At 42.0% G+C, this 15,269-nt stretch overlaps 1 protein-coding gene across 1 annotated transcript in view; it reads left to right on the top strand.

Moving 5' to 3' along the window:
* Positions 1–14,880, top strand: part of PRTFDC1 (phosphoribosyl transferase domain containing 1) — a 131,086-nt gene extending 116,206 nt beyond the window's left edge. The window contains exons 8-9 of the mRNA XM_033931384.1: positions 5,363–5,439; positions 10,559–14,880. Coding sequence (XP_033787275.1) covers positions 5,363–5,439; positions 10,559–10,606 — 125 coding nt within the window. The 3' untranslated portion in view covers positions 10,607–14,880. The remainder of the gene's footprint in view (positions 1–5,362; positions 5,440–10,558) is intronic.
* Positions 14,881–15,269: the final 389 nt, after the last annotated feature.

Raw genomic sequence — 15,269 nt, 5'->3', positions numbered from 1 at the left:
CCAACCCCACACTCCTTGCCAGGCTCTGCACCCTGATGGTCTATGGAGGGACAGGGCAAGCTGGGACAGGGCACAGGGCTGGCTGGGATAGGGCACAGGTCAGGCAGGCTTAGTAGCAGGCAGGCTTAGTGGCCTGGTGGCAGTCAGACAGGCCTGGTGACAGGCAAACAGGCAGACCTAGTGGCAGGCAGATCTAGTGGCCTGGTGATAGGCAGGCATACCTAGTGGCCTGGGGCAGGCAGGCAGGCAGGGGCTCCCCCTACCTTTACCTCAATTCCTCCGGCGGTCCAGCGCTGTAGGGCAGGAGCTTTCAGCCTCCTGCCCTTTTCTCCAGCTGACTCCCGATTGGCAGGGCCCTTCCTACAACTGACTCCCTCCTGCCCTTTCCACCAGCTTACTCCCGTGGCGCAGGACAAGGCAGGAAGCCAAAAACGTGCACCTGCCTTCTGCACTGCTTTGACTGCTGCGTCAGAGTCAAAGCGGTGCAGAAGGCAGGTGTGAGCTTTTTGCTTCCTGCCTTGTCCCATGCCACGGGAGTCAGCTGGAGGAAAGGACAGGAGGGAGTCAGCCGGAGGAAGGTCTCTGAGGGGAGGGAGCTGAAGAGAGATGTTGCTTCTTCGCCGACTTTTTCCCAGTCCTTATGTGCTACCTTGCGGTCGGCGGGAGTCCTCGCGTTTCAAGCAGCCACTGTGAAGAAAAAATGTCCATCGGCAGTGGCGGTATTTAACCTCTGCACCGTCAGAGATCCTTCTCCCTTTTGTACAGCGCCGCTGGAGCTGAAAACTTTTTTTTTTTGTCTGCTGTGGCGGTTTTATGCTGCCTTCCCCTGCCGGTGCCGAAAACAGGGAGCTGAAGAGTCGTGCTTCAGCAACTCTTCCTCCGTGCTTATAGACAGTGGTATCTACATAGAGGGAGTCAGCTGGAGGAAAGGGCAGGAGGCTGAAAGCTCCTGCCCTACAGTGCTGGACTGCCAAAGGAATTAAGGTTGAGAGGGGAGGCCGGATATTCGCTCTATAAGACGCACCCTTATTTCCAACCAATTTTTTGGGGGGAAAAAGTGCATCTTATAGAGCAAAAAATATTTGGTATAGACAGCAAGTCTGCGTGTTCCTTAACACCCCCAGCTGCAAGCTGGGGAGATCAGAGATCCTGTCAGCCACTTTCATTTTTGAAATCCCCATAATTTGTCCCGATTTCTGCTTCCCCACTACTCCCAATGACAACTACTGCCATCAGCAGTCTGCAATCAATAGATTCTGTTTGCTACATATTTGTGATGCTTTACAGTATCTGTCAGTAGAGGTATTTTGTTTTTCAGTTACTGAGGTAACACCAGAATCTGAATATACTGTATATTTGTTTATTTTATTTTTATTTATATACCACTTATAGTCTAAGTGGTTTATATTCAGGTACTCGATCATTTTTCCCTATCTGTCCCAGTGGGCTCACACTCTACCTAATGTACCTAGGACAAGGGAGGATTAAGTGACTTGCCCAGGGTCACAAGGAGCAGTGTGGGATTTTAACCCACCGCCTCAGGGTGCTAAGGCTGTAGCTCTAACCACTGCACCACACACTCCCCTTATTTAGTATGACAAGTGAGAAATCTAGGACTGATGTAATGCGTAAAAGCCCTCTTTTACTAAGCCGCAATAGAGATTTCTACCATGGCCCAGAGCATTGAAGCATTTAGCTCCCTGGACTGTGGTAAAAACCTCTACCATGGCTTAGTAAAAAAGGGGACAGTTTTTTTTTATGTTCAATATTTTTATTAAAATTTTTGAAATACATAACAAGTGTAATAGAATAAATATTATTCCAGGGATATGAAAAGCAAGCTATGCTGTTCTTCCTATTAATGGATAAATATGTCATAACTTAGTAATATGACCATTCAGGAGTAAAATAGACAGATTATCAGTACTGTGTGGTAATAATCAGTAATAATAATACATAAAGAAAAGCACATGCTACTATCCTGAGATATTAGGGGGGAGAACAGTATTTTTTTAATGGTGACCATATCAACTCAAATAGAACTGGTTTTTTTCAGCTGCTATTCTTTCATATTTCATCAAAATCATTCAACTGACCCACATTGGTAACAAAATTCATGGAGAGTGATCAAAATAAAGTTTATAAAAATACTCAGAGATATGGAACTCTGTAGGGAAGGCTTGAATACCTCCCTTGGAAGGTGAACTCTTCACCCAAAGGAGGTATTCAAGCCTTCCCTACAGAGTTCCATATCTCTGAGTATTTTTATAAACTTTATTTTGATCACTCTCCATGAATTTTGTTACCAATGCGGGTCAGTTTGGTATCATAGCCTATTTCTGACCTCAGGTCTGTAATCATTGTCCCTGAATCTCATAGCAAATTTATTCTTTCATATTTGGCAATTAAGCATGCCGTATTCCACCATGAGTTAGAAGTCAGGCAGGAAAAGTTTTTCTAATTCATTAATACAGATTTTATAATAATTAGCAATAAACATTTCAATAAGCTTAGATTCAGAAATGTGTGTTGTCAAACCCAATCCACTAAAAACAACTATATGTATTAATACACACCTTCCTTTACTAATGCGTAGCGTGGGGTTTAGCGCCAGCAGCGGCGGTAACTGCTCCGACGCTCATATGAGCTTCGGAGCACTTACAACCGCTGCCGGCGCTAAAACCCAAGCTACGCGTTAGTAAAAGAAGAGGATATGGAATTGAATAGTAGTCAAATTCACCCAAAACTTTAATGTCAACAGTGGTGTATACTTTTCCCTCCGTATCCACGGGGGTTAGGGGCAGAGCCAGCCTGTGAATATTTAAAAAAAACTGCAAATAATATTCAGGCCGGTTCTGATCCACCCCTCGCTTCCCCCAGCATCCCTTAAGCCTTACCTGGTGGTCTAGTGCAGGGGTAGGCAATTCCGGTCCTCAAGAGCCAGAGCCAGGTCAGGTTTTCAGGATATCCACAATGAATATGTATGAGATGGATTTGCATGCACTGGCTGCTTGAGATGCAAATCTATCTCGTGCATATTTATTGTGGATATCCTGAAAACCTGACCTGGCTCCGTCTCTCAAGGACCGGAATTGCCTACCCCTGGTCTAGCGGGATTTTGGGGCAGGAGTGATCTTCCTATGCTCCTGCCCTGTGCAGATCACTCAGGAAATGGCTGCCGTGAGCTCCCGTCGTAGTCTCGAGAGCCATTTCCTATGAGTGATCTGCACAGGGCAGGAGCGTAGGAAGATCGCTCCTGCCCTGAAAATCCGCTAGACCACCAGGTAAGGCTTAAAGGGGGTCTAAGAAGGCTTAAAAATAGCCCCAAAAATGAAAATGGACCAAAAAAAAATCACAAATAACCGAATCTGTGGATGCTGAAACCGCGGATTCAGAGGGAGAAGTGTACTTTTTTCTTCAGTTGCAAACTTTAGTGTTCAGTGGGTCACTTACATGAACATTTGTCAGGTGTGTCATGATAGAAAAAAAACCTAAACTAAACCTTAAGTTTATATACCACATCCTCTCCATAAAGACAGAGCTCGGCACGGTTTACAGGTATTTTAATAAATCAGGGGAAAACATCATAAGAATTAGTGGTTATAAAGAGGGTAGTGAGCTTTACATTTTAGAGAAAAGCCAGATTTTCAGATGCTTTCGGAATAATTGGAAGGAGCTGTAAGGCAATAGCAACAGCATAATCTCTAAAGCAGTGGCGCAGCCTGTTGTCTCTTCATAGGGTGCTTTGAGGGAAGGACATCCATGGTTCCTAGTCATCTCCTGTATTACATTAGGGATTTCTATTTCGCCATTACCTTGCGGTTCAAGGCGGATTACAAAAGAGTTAAAGAGGGTGTTTTACAAAAAGATTTCTGGTCCTTTTTGGGGAAAAAAAAGAATAGAGCAGGTTGATTTGGAGGTTCGGGGGGTTAGAGGAATGAAAGAAGGAAGTTTGAGAGGTTAGGACTTTTTCAGGGATTTTTTGAAAAGTATAGTCTTTATTTCTTTTCTGAAAGTTTTGTAATCTGGGGTCGTTATCAGAAGGTTGGCGATTTGGTTGTCTATTTTTGCTGCTTGAGTGGCTAGGAGGCCATCATATAGTTTTTTCCATTTAACTTCTTTGATTGGCGGGTGTGTGAATGGGGTGTGAGTTTTCCTATGTCTGGTTTAGGTGGTTTGGATGAGGTGGTTGTTCAAGTAGGTTGGGCTATCTCCGTTTAAAGTTATAAATAGTAGACAGTAGAATTTGAATAGTATTCTTGCTGGAATTGGAAGCCAGTGAGAGTTGAGGTATGCCTCTGTGATGTGGTCATGTTTCCTCAATGAGTAGATGAGTCTTAGAGCTGTGTTTTGAATTGTTTGTAGTTGTTTTGTTATTGTACTATGAGCTGAAATTGTGTGTTCTCGAATAATTTTCTGACTTGTCTTAAGTTTCTCATAACTGCAAATTATTTCTGCATTGTTTTATTGATTTGAGGTTGCATGGTGCAGCATCTGTCTATTGTTATTCCTAGTAGTTTTAGGGTGGGTTGTATGGGGTAGTTAATTGTGTTGATTTCTATGTTGGTTATTGTTGGGGTTTTGTTATGTTCGAGGAGGATAAATTTTGTTTTGTCTGGGTTCAGTTTCAGTTTGTGATTTTTCATCCAAGTCGCTACTGTTTCAAGTGTTTGGTGTAGTGAATCTGTCATAGAGAGCTTTGGTTGATCAAAAGGTATGAGAATGGTGATGTCATCTGCATAACTGTAGGAAGATAGGCCTAGTTTGTCCAGGTGGGCACCGAGGGAAGCAGTGTAGAGGTTGAAAAGAGTAGGGGATAATGGCGATCCTTGGAGTACGCCGTAGGGGTTTGACCAAGTTTCTGATTTTTCTTTATCTGATTTTACTCTGTAGGTTCTGGATTTTAGGAATCCTTCGAACCATGAGTATATTTTATCTGTATTCTAATCCTTTTAGTAAATCTAGTGCTACAGCTGCTGCCTCAGCACCCCGAGGTTGTGGGACTGAATCCCAGCGCTGCTGCTTGTGACCCTGGCCAAGTCGCTTAATCCTCCATTGCCCCAGGTACAAAATAAATACCTGTATATATGTAAAACGCTTTGAACGTGAAACCTAGTCAGGTGCAGTGTGTAACATAGGCATAATTCTATAAAGCGGACACCTATTTTCCTTTATAGAACATGCACACTCTAGGCACCTAAATAGAGGTGCATTATTACAGAATTCCTTCCCCCCGCCCCCCCACCGGTGCACCTGATGACTAAGAAAATAGAAAACTTACATAATTAAGCCAGCCAAAACATGCAAGTCACATTAATTACTTTACTGTATTTGTGCTTGTTTTGTATTTTTCTCCTCAAAGATGCTGGGTTTGAGATTCCAAACATATTTGTGGTAGGATATGCCTTGGACTACAATGAATACTTCAGAGACTTAAATGTAAGTGTAATATGGTATAAAAAGAATAGTTTTTAATATTACATATGAATAATTGTAAACAACATAGGAGGAGGAAGATTGGTGACCACAACATGTGGTCACATACTTTGCTTTCTAATACATGTGCACTCTGTATTTTCCAGCCTGTTGCATCACTGGTCATTCTCTCTGTTATCTCATTGTGACAGTCCTGAAACAGATCTTTAAATTAATATTCATTGGGTATGGGAAAGGGTGGGGGGTTCACTATAAATTTAAAAACATCACTGAGAGGTTTATATGTAATAAAGGCCTACAGCTTAGTTATTCCTTCTTTATTTCTAGCATGGCAAAAATATTTGGTTCCCTCTCAGAGCCTCAGCATCTCACATCAAGATACCAGTGGTTAGGAATCTCGTACGCCAGTCTAGGAGCAGACATGACCAATTGGAGGGGACCAATAAATTGCATACCTAAACCACTCAGTATAGGCAATGACTTCTATTGTGGTGAAAATTAATAACCCGACACAGCCATGTTTCAGCATGTGCCTACGTCAGGGGACCTGAAAGTATTAACATTCAATAGTACATCTAGTGATAATCATAAAGATCCTCTTCTAAAACCTTTGCTAGTAAATCTCAAAAAGTGAAGCAGCCAACTTGCTGTGTCAATAAGCACTGGCATGATAGTAGACTAAACATTTGTGTGTGTAGCATGATGTATATTTTGGCAACAGTTTTATAAAATTTTTCCTTTAATGTCAACTTTTGAGGTTAAATCTGTGTTTTCTACCATGTTAACATCCAGTAAGTTTTGAGGCTAATTACCTGAAGGGGGTTAGTGTTTAGGGTAATAGCATTTACATGCATGCGTGCACATGTAACGCATTTAAATATAGTTTATTACTTATATTCTGTCATTATACAAAGCAGATTACAACTGTATATTAATAATTAAAACAGTAACTTAACATTCATAATATCACAGACAACACAGTAAAATATCATTACATAACATGACAAAAGTTTTTATAATTGGATCATTAAATCCAATCTTTCTGACAAGTAAGTACCTCAATGGCGCATATTTCATCTGGCAAAGTAGTTGACGTTTTAAAAGTTTCTTAAATTGACACAAATCATTCTGTTGATCCTGCACATGAAAATGTGCTTTTCCTTACCCTGTCCAAATGGAGTTGCTTTTGAGTTGGTGCAACCAATCCTGATTGTGCTGCTGAATGTAAAAATCTCAATGGTACACAGTATTGCTACCCGATTCAGGAAAACAAAATTTGATTCGATTCAGCCTATTGAATCAATTTTTTGATTCGATTCGATTTTCCTGCCCAAGTGGATGTTTTTTTCAAATATCCTGGTGGGTTTATTTTATAGCCTCTTCATCCACTTTGCCCTCTCCTACCCACACTGGCACTGTGGTGTAAAGAAATTAAACAAACAAAAAAAGACTTTTCCTCTCTCTCTTAAATCCTAGCTCATGTTCATGGTCTAACACCACAAAATAGAAAATACAATTATTTTTTCTACCTTTTGTTGTCTGATCATTATTCAGATCTTATGAGTCCCTGGCTCCAGTTGTCTTCTGATAACTTGCTTGCTAGGGTCTCCTTTCTTCTTTCTCTATGCTAACCATCCATCTGCCATCTCTGTCCTCCCCTTTCATTTCCCTTCCCTCCCGCTAGAGGTCTGGTATCTTTCCTTTTTTTGTCTCCATCCACAGATCCACCTTCTCTGAATTACCCTTTCATCCTTCATCTCTCTCTCTCTCTCCTTCCCCACCACCCCAGGGTCCACCATGTCTCCCTTTCTCTTCCCAACTACCCTCCTATCCAGTATATCTATCCCCCCTCCACACCATCCCTTGTGTCCAACTTCTCTCCCTTTATGTTCCATCCCTCCCTAACTCCCAATGTACACCATCTCTCTCCCACTCCTGTTTTTAGATCCTTATTTCTTCTATCCTTCCCCCCATCTCCCCTCTCCATGATCTCCCTCAAGTCCATCTTCCCCCTCCACCAAGTTCATTTCTCCCATCTATCTTCTCCCCATCTGTCCTCCAGTCCACCATCTCCCCTCTCCCTCCATCTACCTTTTTTATTTATTATGGCACTCCTAAGCCCCCATCACCACCACACCCCTGCACCTTTCCCAAAGAGAGTTCGGCAGGAGGGATGCATCTGGGAAGAGGTCTGTCAGTGGCGGTAGCGATCCACTCCTGCCACCACTCCTTGCGTCTTCTCTCCACTGTGGCCCACCCTCAGTGAAAACTTCCTGCTTCCGCTTGGGCAGCCGAATGGAGAGAAGATGCTCGGAGTAGCAGCAGGGTAGTGAATTGCATTCGTTACTGCCACTTTTGCCTGGCCGGGAAGGAGAGAGCCTTGCTGCCCCGATCTACACCAGAGACCCGTTCGGGATTTCCCTCTGCCACCGGAGTCCTTGCTTCAATGTAACTTCCAGTTTTGCAAAACCGGAAGTTACATCAGAAGTAAGGACTCCAGTGGCAAAGAGAAAGCCCAAATGGGTCTCTGGTGCAGATCGGGGCAGCAAGGCTCTCTCCTTCCCGGCAGCAAGGCTCTCTCCTCTCCTCCCTGGCCAGGCAAAAGCAGTGGTAGCAAGGGGGCCAACGAATCGGTAAGTCCGATTTTCTTCAATAGCAAACCGATTCAAATCGATTCACCCAAAGTGAATCAGAGAATCGATTTGAATCGCGAATCGGGCAGCACTAGTACACAGAGTTTCAAGCAGTCCTGTAAATATTGTGGTGATTGATTATGCAAGCTCAAGTAGACTGTCAGTAAGTTTATACTTTAATGGGATTTATACTTCAATGGGATTGGTAAATTTGATCATGTGCCTTCACATTTTGTTTTCCTGTATTGGTTGACTATGGAATATCGATTCCATAGTCAACCAATACAGGAAAACAAAATGTGAAGGCACATGATCAAATTTACCAATCCCATTGAGGGGAGTGTACACATGGGCAGAGCCCCCATTTACATGCATCACTTTGAGAATGCTGTAAATAATGCACCTATTTCCAACATCAGGTACAAGCCTAGCATAAATGCATGCTCCTAACTTATAAGCAGGCATATATCCAGTTACAGTGGTAATCTATAAAAGGAAAGTAGACGCCTATGTTTCTTTATAAAATAGGCTCCTAAAAAGGCACTTTCTGGGCATCTAATTGTTGGCACCCTGTTTTAAAATTGCTCAGCAACTGCATTGCCAATAATGCTGTTGCATCTGTATTAGCAATGCATCAAGGGGCTACACCCCCACCCCACCCCAGAGAGGACCCTCGTGACATTCCTCAAAGGATCTCCCCAGATTCTGACAGGGTCCCTGGCTTTTGCCAGGGCTTTCCTGGAGGGCAGGAGCTTTGTTAAACATTTTGACCAGGTATTTTCAAATTGAAAGGATGACCGCCGAGGGATTTGATTGTAACCAGCCCTGGCATCCCTTCTCCTTTGTTTTATGTGTTTGTTTAATGAGTGTGGTTGGGTATATTTTATTCTGTTCTTTTCAAAATAGAAGTTATTTTCTATTGTACAGATTGTAAACCGCTTTGCTCTACATATGTAGTTAAAGGCAGAATAGAAAGTTCTCAAAAAAAAAAAAAAAGTGCTGCAAGACTGCTGCTAAGGGTCAGAGGCACCAGTGGGTTCATGTCCTGTTGGACTTCTGGTGGTATTTGTAGCCATGACAACACACAGTAACTTAGGACTAGATTCACAAAGCAAACCGATCTTGTACCGATCAGTTGGCGACCCCTTTGTGACCAGATTTCCCTCCTGCACTATTCACTAGCGCCTGTAGCGACCCAATCCCAAGCCTCCCGTGCAAATTAGTAAAACCCCATGCAAAATAGCCAAGCGATTGATTCACTAACAATTGCTTGGCTATTTTGAATCAGGTTTTACTATTGGCAAACCCGACTGCTGCAGACCTGTCGTTAACTGAGTTACCGACAGGTATGCAGGTTTTTTGAAAGGGCTGCCTGTCTTTTTATTCATTTTTTTCCATGGCACAGATATTTTGCATGTGTTACACGCACAAAATATCTACCCCCAAAAATGAAAAGACAACGACAAATGCGACCCCCTCCCAGTGACCCACAAATAGCAGGAGGGATGCCCACTCCCTCCTGCCACCACCCGACGCTGCCCTCCCCACCCTCGCAAATATGGCAGGAGGGTTGCAACTCTCCCCCTGCCACCAACTGCCACCCCCCCCCCCAGCCCGGCATTCAAACACACACACACCCTGGCACGGCGCACCTCTGGTCCGGCCCGTACCTCAAAGTTGGGAGCAGGAGGGGTGCTCAGTCCATCCTGCTCCTCCGGGTCCAGCGACATGTCTGTTGGGCCTTAGGCCCCGCCCCGGTGCATCATGTGATGCACAAGGAAGAGCCTAAGGCCCTGATTGGCTCAGGCACCTCGGGTTCCTCCCCCCTTGGAAGGGGCCTGAGGCAATCAGGGACTTTCTTAGTGGGGGTCGAGTGCCAGGAGTGGGCCTGCCATACCGGGGGGAGGGGAGTGCAGTGCTGGTCAGGAGACTTTTTTTTTTTTTTTTTTAATACGCCTGATATTTTGCGTCATATTTTTTTTAAAATGGGGAAAAAAAGCCGGCAGAAGCCCTGACAGCAGTGACAGGAAGTAGTGTCAGGGTCTGAGCATGCTCCAGGATCGCTCTCTAACGATCCTGGCTGTAGATGGGGGGGCATGCCAATGATCATCCCCATTTGCATGCAGGCCTTTTGTGAATTCGTCAGCCTGCATGCAATCGTGAATGGATCGCTGACAAACTCGGGAGTTGGTGAATCTAGCCCTTACTGTGCTCTAACTACAAGTGCTGTCAATGCCCATAACATGCCCAGTCTCCGCTGTTTTCATGCCACTGCCACAGCAAGCAGCTACTGTGATAATTAGTGCATGATGAGTGCTAAAGACACATGGTAACCATTTCTGGACGTTAATTTATGTGTTAACTGCTTACCCTGCTTTAGTGAATAGGCCCCTTAGTAGTATATTTTACTCAACTGGATATGCTAGTCATTGTTGCTTTAATTTTTTGTAATTCTTTTCTAACATATTTTGAACTTTGTCTTGTTTCAGCATATATGCATTATCAGTGAAAAAGCCAAGGCAAAATACAAAGTCTGAGGTGAAAATGTACCTGGAACATTCCGACAATCCTTTGAAGCATCTCTGAATCACAAACCATGCTCATTCCGCTAGACATAAAGGAGTTCACATTCAAAATCATATATGCGGTTGACAGCAGTGCCAATTGCATAAATACTTCATTTTAATCTTTTCCAAACCAATGAAATATTGGAAAGAATCATTAAAACAGGAGTCGAGACACTTTCCATCTATCTGAGGATAAAATGCCTCTATGAAAAATAAGTGGAATAGGACCAAGTTTGGCATAGGGAACAAACCAGGTAAAAGACTGATTGAAGTTAAAAAATAGGTTGGATCTATGTGGGGATTCCAGAAAAATAAGGATCCCCCACCATTGAAATCCAGCGATTAAGGAAGTTTTCCTTTTAACTCATCCCTTCTTAGGCAGAGAAATGCACAGAGCCGACACAGGAATATATAATCACATTTCTGTACACACAGACATACTATACACCCACACATGGCCTCCACTACACAGACATACATGCAGGCACACATGGCGAAGGATTAGTAATAATTCCATGGTACGCCGATGTAGGTGCCTAACTTTAGGCAGACTATATAGAATTTGCCAGACAGCAGTGAATTATCCACTAAACATATAGGTCCCAATATTCAAAAAAGACTGAGCTCTTAAATTTATGCTTCTAAGCATCCTAAATTTGTGTCCTATTTTCAGCCAACTTGGGAGCAAAAGATTTTGGCTGAAAATTCATCTTAATTTAGGAGCATAGAAGTTATTCTTATTAATGTAGGCCTGCCAGTTATTTGCCTAGATTTATGAGCCTAGTGGTGAAAATTAGTACTGAGCTCCTAACTACTTTCCGCTGCCTCAAATCCGCCTAGGTCGCCACCTACTTTTTATGCTCCTAGCTTTAGGAATTGAGCAAAATTTTGGGCTCCTGGCCAATTAAATCATCATTAATTGGTTAGTGCTACTATAAATGCTTATTAGTGCCAAACTGGTTATTTGGGAGGCATCCGTGGCTTCCAGGGTAGAGTCAGCATTGGGCCAGTTCAGTGCTTACATTCAGAAGTTTTCTGGTTAGGTTAACCACATAAATAAGACTGCATAAAATTCAGTCTTACTTTCATGTGACAAACCAGTGTTTCTCAACTCAGTCCTGGAATAGCCCTTTGCCAGTCGGGTTTTCAGGATATCTATAATGAATATGTATGAAATCAAGTTTTTAGCTTTTATATACAGCTATTTAATAAATCTGATTTAATATAGAGCACAGAGCACTTTGTGAAAAGAAAAATTGACAAAAGGAAACAAAAATTGATAAAATTAAATAAACGGGTCTAATGAAGAGGCCAGTGCCACACAAGTATTTTATATTTCCTTCTGATATCACGGGGGTAATACTAGTAAAAACTAGGAAAGTTTGAGAATAACTTTGTGAAGAGAGAGCAATTTCCAGCAGTGAAGCAATTATACATCACCAATTCTAATATTATTCAGAGTTTTAAAGGACTTTTATCAAATTTATGATTGGGTCTCCTGAGGAAGAAAGCGAAACGGGGCCACGTTGGGACCCCAAACCCTTCATAAAGTTAAGTTATTATTTTATAACTTACCCAGTTTCAGTGATGGTAACTTAACACTATTCATGAAGAAAAGAAAGCCATGACACATTGAAGCATTGAAAAATTGTGATCCATTCTTTATTTATCTGCATCCTAGCTTGAAGTGTGATCTTTATTGAAACAGTTACAATGATTGGAAAGTGAACTCTGTTCCATTCTTGGGAGGGTATATCCCTTCCTTAGAGTTTCATGCCTCTGAGTAATCTGGAAAAAAATCTTGATCACACCATAGATAGGTTACTATTGTAACAGCAAAGTCAGTTCACATTTTTGACACAAGTATTTTAGCCATTGAAAACACTTGGCTAATACTGGCACTTCTGAAGACCTTGTAAAAATGAAGATGAATTTATTACCATTCATATGATACTGTTTTGTGGTTAAGGTATGAAATCAAGTGTAGGCCATATTCATTGTAGATATCCTGAAAACCTGACTGGCAAGGAGGGTACTCCAGGACCGAGTTGAGAAACACTGTGGTAAACCATAGCCAGTTAAATGCTATCGGAAACTCAGAAATGGAATGCCTGTTCTCAGACATGGTTCTCATTGAATTTCCTGGTTTAATGCTGGCGGCTGAATATCGGGCCCTTTGAAGCTAAACTTAAGCACTCAGTCCTAGTAAATTTTCAAAGAGGTCAATTTGTAAGCCTAACTCAAATTTAAGAGCATAAATTGTTTGAATATTGCTGATACCACCATAACTTTGTACGTGTTACTTAATGTATGTAAAATTGGACAAATGTTCAGCTTTAAGAACATAAGAATAGCCTTATTGGGTCAGACCAATGGTCCATTTAGCCCAGCATCCCGCCTTCACAGAGGCCAATCCAAGTCACAAGTACCTGTCAAAAACTCAAATAGTAGCAGCATTCCATAGACATGTTTTACTGTACATATAAAGTTATGCAAAAGCACCACTGCTGAAAATGAGCCTCTGCAGGTTTATTGTGGGAATACTGACAAGATAATGTACTTTCTCATTAATTACAGCTGTCTAGAATAGGGGTTCTTAACCAGTGGTATAGAAGAGGGTGGAGGAGGGTCTTGAAATCTGAGGCAATTTTATTGAAATTTTCTAGACAGAGTGAAGGGAGTTAAGACAGTTTTCAAAGGAATTTGCCCAGAACAGAAACAAGACTGAATGCATGTAATAATATGTGTATTTCACTGTTGAAAAACCTGTACCACAATTTTGAGCATTTGTTAGGGGTAAATAGCAGGAACACTCTCATTAATGGTAACAAAATAAAAAGGTTTTTTGTTTTTTTTTTTACTTCATTTGCATACTTCTTCTCCAGGCTGTACAATCATGTCTGCGACAAAGGCTGTGACCTAATGACTGAAAACACTGAAATGTTTTTCCAGTGGTTTTGAATGAAATATATCCTGGTACACATCATTTGCAAACACAATTTATATAGATTTGTAGCTTTAAATGTGACTTCCTTGATAATATAATTGTATTATTCTGTAATTTTAGCAACATATGTAGCTGTCAGTAGTCAGGAGTGGATATGTGGTTTAAGAAAGGGGTGCAAGAGAACCCCTGGACTAGGTTTTTTTTGGTTTTGAAAGGGGAGGGAGGGGGCGGTCGTCACCTTGTCATAACATGCAACTTCTAGGAGAGCCAAATCAGAGAAAAGGAACCTTTCTCCTTTCAGACCAATACCAATAAACCAGCAACTCTGAGTGAGTTTCTCTGTTTCAGCCACATCATTTTGTACCTTTTTTATTATTATTTTTAGAGCTCTTTTGATTAGAAACTCATCTACATTATAAAGTCAGTGTTACAAAGAAAAGACTATATACATCAAACATAAAAACCAAAATATACACAATGTAAAACAAATCGTTTCTCAACCATAAAGGCCCAAACAGAAACCTCTAATTTTTAGACGTATATATATATATAAACCTTCACTTATTCCTCAACCCCCCTCCAAAATCCCCTCCCTTCTTTTGAACCTTTCTAAAGGTGACGTGCTGGGGACAGTGTAGAATCCTTTAATTGTAGATTTCTGTTTGGGACTGAGAACCTGCTTGGACTCGCTATATTCTGTATGCAGCTTGGTTATTTTTATAACATGAAATCATAGAAGATGAACTGTGAAGCTATGATGTTCTTGTGAATTCGCTGAATTTTACCCGAGGCTGAGAGAAGGAATCTTCTTGATGAGAATCTTACTGTGAAAAAGAAGAGCAAGCCATGGACACCAAGTCAAGAGGTGAGCTCTACTCCTGCTGGGTGCAAATTCCTCCGCTTCTGTGCACCGGCACCAAGAAAAGAGCAGAATTCTTGCCTGCTTTGCATAAGACACTATTGCACCATGTTAATGACTTCATCTCAAGTCCAGGACATTAATTAAGTGCATATATCCCTGAAACAGTACAATTATATGAAGAATTCAGCTTTTATATTGCTATTTTATATTTTACTGTCATGAGGGGAAAAAAATCCACTTGTTAAAAAAAATGGATAGTGTCAGTGTTAAATCCTGGGAACAAGTTTATAATCATGTGATCCCATTGTGAATTCTGTTTTGTATGATTTCCACTGAGACAAAGGAGCTTTACACTTATGTCATATTATCCTTGTACTTGAATATTCAGTGTATGCTCAAATGGTTATTTGAATAAACACGCTACAGACAATTAACTTTTTCAGATGTAAAAATTGTTATGTAATGACTCCCTCCTCCCTAAAGAAAGATCAGTGATTTTTTTTTTTTTTTTTTTTTTTTAATGTATTGTTCATTTAGACTCGGGGAATACCATTACAGTGGTGCCTCGCATAACGGACGCCTCGCACAGCGAACGCTGCGCACAACGAACTTTATGTCTTGATTCGTACAACGAACTTCGTTTCACACAACGAAGTCGCCCGAGCTGCATCCTTCCGCGCAGGCACTGCGCTTAACTGCCCTCTCTCCGCCTGGCTCCCTCTTGCCCCCCCCCGACTCCCCGACACGATCGGGGCAAGAGGGAGCCCAAGCCCTCTTGCCCCCCCGACTCCCCGACACGATCGGGGCAAGAGGGAGCCCAAGCC

Source organism: Geotrypetes seraphini, chromosome 2 (genome assembly GCF_902459505.1).
Source record: "Geotrypetes seraphini chromosome 2, aGeoSer1.1, whole genome shotgun sequence".
NCBI classification, from domain to species: Eukaryota; Metazoa; Chordata; class Amphibia; order Gymnophiona; family Dermophiidae; genus Geotrypetes; species Geotrypetes seraphini.
This window is presented reverse-complemented; position numbering and strand designations above follow the sequence as displayed.